General features: G+C 42.5%; 1 protein-coding gene across 1 annotated transcript in view; it reads right to left on the bottom strand.

Annotated features, from left to right (window-relative positions):
* Window positions 1-359: 359 nt before the first annotated feature.
* aacs (acetoacetyl-CoA synthetase) overlaps window positions 360-6000 on the bottom strand; it is a 91039-nt gene continuing 85398 nt past the window's right edge. Inside the window, exons 17-18 of the mRNA XM_057831439.1 lie at window positions 3623-3825; window positions 360-1515 (exon numbers count right to left, since the gene is read on the bottom strand). Of these exons, the coding sequence (XP_057687422.1) occupies window positions 1378-1515; window positions 3623-3825 (341 nt within the window). The 3' untranslated portion in view covers window positions 360-1377. The remainder of the gene's footprint in view (window positions 1516-3622; window positions 3826-6000) is intronic.

The following is a 6000-nucleotide window of genomic DNA, read 5'->3' as shown; positions in this document are numbered from 1 at the left end:
CTACATCAAATTGGTGCGCATGGCTGTCACCCCAGGAGGAAGCCTCTTCTGAAGACGGTACACATGGACGACTGTAGGATCCGGAAACTTATCTAAATTTCAGGATATCAAGTAACTGTATTACACAAGATACTGAATCATTAGTTTATAATTGAATATATTGTAACTGCTGTGAATTTAAATATTTTAATGAAACCATTTATTCCTAATGATGTATTGTATTAATTACTGACCAATTTATCAAATTGAACAGCCTAATAATGAACAAAAAAAACCAAATATATTTTTTCAACTACAGTAAATGAGTTCCCAAAAATAATAAAAATAAAGACAATTATCAAATTAAATCTTTTTTTTTTTTAAACATTTATTTTGGACATCAATTATGTATGTACAGTGAGGTCATCATAAATACTTTTTCCCCCCACTTAGCCAACATGCAGGACAACATTTACAACACATGTCAAGAAAATGTATTTTTTCCCCCCAAGCATTACAAAAAATATCCAACATAAAAGTATAACAAATGTCCAACATTTGGACATGAGTCTTCATGGAATGAAACGGGGGGGAAAAATCATACGTTTCTGATCATATTAGCATATTTTGGGCACAATTATTCACAGACATGTAATTTTGTTAAAGCTAGCCGAGTCCCTGTCTGGTTCATGGAACCAAATTACCCAAGTTACAGTCCTTTTCATTCATCTGATCGGTAGAGAAAAAAAAAAAAAGTTAAAACCTTTCTGTGCACAATGTAGCATCGGCAAAAGCAATGGACGTTGAGCGTATTTCGACAGTAAAGTTTGCCAGAGATGTGATTTTGAGGTTAATGTCACACAATGGCACCCCACCCTACACATACACATTTGGGTTTTCCATCCTGGAAAAGTGGGTGGTGTCCTAATACTTGTATCCATGTAATCACATGGGACGGCAATCTTAAGAAAAATAAATCCTAATAGAAAGTTAAACATTTGAGGTTTTTTTTTTCTTTACCATTCCTAGAAGAATTTAAGCTGTCTCAATATTCTTGTCAATATGGTCTATTATGAAGCACAATTAATTAAGAAAAATTCCAGTTCAAAGACAGTCATTGTTGATAACCAATAGAACGTGATGAGTTATTTTCTGGTATTTGAGAGAAGTAGAATGAAAATCTTCCCAAGACTTTTTTCTGTTTAGTTTGGGAATGTTGAGCACAATTTTGTTGTTTGGGAGTTTGAAGCGGGTGAGAAAAATATCGGCTGATTGCAAATCAAAGTGCGAATGCTTATGCTAAGACTTGCCTCTTTTGTTAGTAATGTCACTGTCCGCTGTTTGATCCACCAGCTAAACAAATTTATCCTTTGCTTACTTTTGGAAGACCCGCTTTGCTCAGAAATTCTGCAGTTCTGGAATGTTCTTGTAGAGATCCAGAGAATCGGGGTTGGAGAAAGCCCCCCGCTGAGACACCTCGCGGCCTGCCAGGACCTGCTTCACCGCCACTTCCACCTTTTTCCCGCTCAGGGTGTACTAGACAGCAACAATGGCAGTGGTGGCACGTTTGTTAATAATTTGGAAGATTAGTTCAAATTAAATGAAAGTAAAATGGCCTACAAATTAATTGATTAGAGTGTGATAAATGCAATACATGACATTTCCCTCGCTATATTGTGCTTCAAACTTTGCGCCTTCAGTCCACTGTGGATTTTTTTCAATTAAAAAAATAAAAATCATACAGTACTTTAAAAATGTTAAGATGTATACATGTACAAATAATTGTTTTCTTTAATAATATATATATCTCCTAATTATTACATTTGCAGTTCTTAAAAAACATTAAAAGATACTGTAAATAAGTCGTACTTTTCGGACTATAAGGCACACCTGACAATAAGCCGCCACCCACCAAATATGACACGAAAATGGCTTTTATTGACACCAAAAGATATTAACTGATAACACTTTATTTGACAGTAGCGTCATAAGACTGTCATAACACCGAAATAATTATGACATGACATTGTCATGAGCATTAATGAATGCTTATGACAGATGTCATTTAGTGTCATCCGGCAAATTATCTCACGTTTGAATGGATGTAAAAGATCCAAGCTGGACATAAATGGAGTTACTGACATAATTTGCCGGATGACACTTAATAACATCTGTCATAAGCATTCATTAATGCACATGACAGTGTCATGTCATAATTATGACGGTTTTATGACAGTCTTCTGACGCCACTGTCAAATAAAGTGTTACCTATTAATTATGTAAATAAGCTGCACCTATACTTCACAGATGTACAATTTTTTCACCGAGGGTGGGGGGGGGGGGGGGGTCCTCATTAACAGTGAAAAACAAGGGATCAATGTAGTGAGGGAAATAGAATACAAAATATTTGATAATCCTACATCAATGTTCAACTAAAATGAAACAAATTAGTGTTTTTGCAGATGTTTAAAAAAAAAAAAAAATCTAAAATGTTCCTTATTTGCACTGTTTGCTAAAGCAAAAAATAGACTAGAACACGATTTTTGTTGACCTTTTCCATTTTCCTTGATGACTTAATGTCTGTTTAACTGAATTAAAAGTTACTCGAATTAAATAGAGAATATATAACTCAATACATTTCCGTAATTTCAAATACTCATCCATATTGTTACATGGCTGTACTGTTTAATAATAACAATTTTATTATTAATATATTTAACTTTGAAATGAAATACATTTGAATTCAATCACTGGGATCCATTTGTTCATATACAGTGGTACCTCGACATATGATCGCATACGATACGAAAATTTGACTCGTCATATGTCGAGACATGCGCCGATTTCGCAATTTCATTGCTTTCCCGCATGAGGGCCGCACGGTGGATTTTCTTGTGAGAGAAATCAATATGGGTCCCCAGAAGGTTAGTGCAGGTAGTGTAAAAAGGTGACGCTTACCATTGAAATTAAGAAGGAAATGATAGAGAAATTTGAGCGTGGTGGTGTGCGTGTGAGTAAACTGGCTGGACAACGTGGCTCATTGGTCCCCTCCATCCCCGCCAACAACAACAGAACATGAAAAGCAAAAGTAAAAACATCCCACACTCCCTCACCTCTTTCTCGTCGGGCACACAGTGCGTTCAGAAACAGCATGTAAAACACAACTGCCACCCGAGTCGTTACATTAATTTGTTCTTATTATTATCTGTATTATATTTTCATTATTCCGATTTGTATTTATAATGTATTTGCTATGTGTAATTGCTATTAGTAATTGTACCTACAGTATTTATTAAGGATTTAGTGTAGGTCTTTGGGCTGTGGAACAAATTGATCGAGTTATAATGTATTCTTATGGGGAAAATCCCGCTCGACATACAACAATTCGACTTACAAAACGGGTCCTGGAAAGAATTAAATTCATATGTAGAGGTACCACTGTATATTCATTTAGAAACAATTTTATTTACCTTTTATAAGCAGTAAATTTGAATTGAATAATGATTTTAAGCAATGTTTATATTATGGATACCTTAGTGTGGTGGAAATGTTTGAACTGTGGATAATGTCAGGGTGGCTTATATAAAATTCAAGAGCATTCAAATTTCAATGTTGTTTTAGCAGAAGATTTTGGCGCACTTACAGGAATGTCTGCGGTCTCCAAAAGGAGGGCGGGCACATGGCGGGCGGACAGCGCTTTCCGAATTGCTGCCTTCACTCGGGCCACCAGCTCGGTGCTGAACGCTTTCCCGGGCACCATCTTAAGGAAAAGGATCACCCTCTCCTCGCCGTCGGAATTGTACTGCGGCACGCACAGGCTATCCGAAACCTCCTCGAAGGCCTCCACTGCCGTAGGCATAAGAATTTGCCATCACACTCTGATTGGCTCGTTTACATTCGCAATAAAAAACAGTTCAAATGCCTGATTTTTGTATGTAACGACAAAAATGAGAAAGTGATGAGTGATGAGATGGCTGCGGTCAAAAAAAAAAAAATTCAAAATCCTTCATTTACCATCTGAAAATACACATGAAAGCAACAGAACACCAAAATATCATACAAATAGTGAAAATAAAGTACAAAGGGGGTGTCTCTGAACTACAGGGTGTTCCAAAATGGCTGACCCCATTTTAAATGCCCATATCTCGGAAACTACTTGATGGATCTTAATGAAACTAAATACACTTTATGTTGACGGCCATAAGTTTTATTGGTGAAACTTACAAAAAAAAAGTACTAATATTTGTTGGTTCTATTTCAGATATTCATATATGTTCAATATGAGCGCCACCTGTGACTCTGCACACGTCGACTGAAATTTCATGAAATTTTTTGGTGCCTATATTTGTTTTGTAGTTGGTGCCTTCTTTGCAAAATTTGTGAAGAAGGCACGCTTTACTACAACATCCAGAGCCTTTAGGAACTCCGGGCGGATCTCATCTACCCCCGGGGCCTTGCCACCGAGGAGCTTACCAACCGCCTCAGTGACTTCAACCCCAGAGATCGAAGAGCCCACCTCAGAGTCCCCAGACTCTGCTTCCTCAAAGGAAGGTGTGTCGGTGGAATTGAGGAGGGCTTCGAAGTATTCTCCCCACCGACTCACGACGTCCCGTGTCGAGGTCAGCAGTACACCATCTTCACTATACACAGTGTTGATGGTGCACTGCTTTCCTCTCCTCAGATGCCAGATGGTGGACCAGAATTTCCTCGAAGCCGTCCGGAAGTTGTTTTCCATTGCCTCGCCGAACTCCTCCCATGTCCGAGTTTTTGCCTCGGCGACCGCCGAAGCCGCAGTCGGCTTGGCCAGCCGGTACCTGTCAGCTGTCTCCGGAGTCCCACAGGCCAAAAAGGCCCGATAGGTCTCCTTCTTCAGCTTGAATGCATCCCTTACCGCTGGTGTCCACCAGCGGGTTCGGGGATTGCCGCCACGACAGGCACCAACCACCTTACGGCCACAGCTCCGATCGGCCGCCTCAACAATGGAGGTGTGGAACATGGCCCACTCGGACTCAATGTCCCCCACCTCCCCCGGGACAAGGGAGAAGTTCTGCCGGAGGTGGGTGTTGAAACTCTTTCTGACAGGGGATTCTGCCAGACGTTCCCAGCAGACCCTCACAATACGTTTGGGCCTGCCAGGTCTGGCCAGCAACTTCCCCCGCCATCGGAGCAAACAACAGTCAGAACCCGTCCCCCCACCCGAAGGCAGAGGGAGGCTACCCTCTCGTCTACCGGGGTAAACCCCAACGTACAGGCACCAAGCCGGGGGGCAATAAGTATGCCCACACCTGCTCGGCGCCTCTCACCGTGGGCAACTCCAGAGTGGAAGAGAGTCCAACCCCTCTCGAGAGGATTGGTACTAGAACCCAAGCTGTGTGTGGAGTAGAGTCCGTCTATATCTAGTCGGAACTTCTCTGCCTCACTCACCAGCTCAGGGAGCGGGAGATTGACAGGCGGATCGGTGCAGCGTCTGCAGTGATGCGGACTCTGCACCGGTCCGTTGTGGTGAAGAAGGAGCTGAGCCAAAAGGCGAAGCTCTCGATTTACCAGTCGACCCACGTTCCTACCCTCACCTATGGTCACGAGCTGTGGGTCATGACCGAAAGAACAAGATCCCGGATACAAGCGGCCGAAATGAGTTTCCTCCGCAGGGTGTCCGGGCTCTCCCTTAGAGATAGGGTGAGAAGCCCGGTCATCCGGGAGGGGCTTGGTGTCGAGCCGCTACTCCTCCGCGTTGAGAGGAGCCAGTTGAGGTGGCTCGGGCATGTGGTTCAGATGCCTCGTGGAAGCCTCTCTGAAGAGGTGTTCCGGGCATGTCCCACCGGCAGGAGGCCCCGGGGTCGACCCAGGACACGCTGGAGAGACTATGTCGCTCGGCTGGCCTGGGAACGCCTTGGAATCCCGCCGGAGGAGCTGGCTGAAGTGGCTGGGGAGAGGGAAGCCTGGTCTTCCCTGCTAAAGCTGCTGCCCCCGCGACCCGACCCCGGACTAAGCGGAAGATGGATGGATGGATGGATGGATGGA

This window comes from Corythoichthys intestinalis, chromosome 3, assembly GCF_030265065.1.
Source record: "Corythoichthys intestinalis isolate RoL2023-P3 chromosome 3, ASM3026506v1, whole genome shotgun sequence".
Lineage (NCBI taxonomy): Eukaryota > Metazoa > Chordata > Actinopteri > Syngnathiformes > Syngnathidae > Corythoichthys > Corythoichthys intestinalis.
The sequence above is the reverse complement of the archived record's forward strand: the minus strand, read 5'-3'. Positions and strand labels throughout refer to the sequence as shown.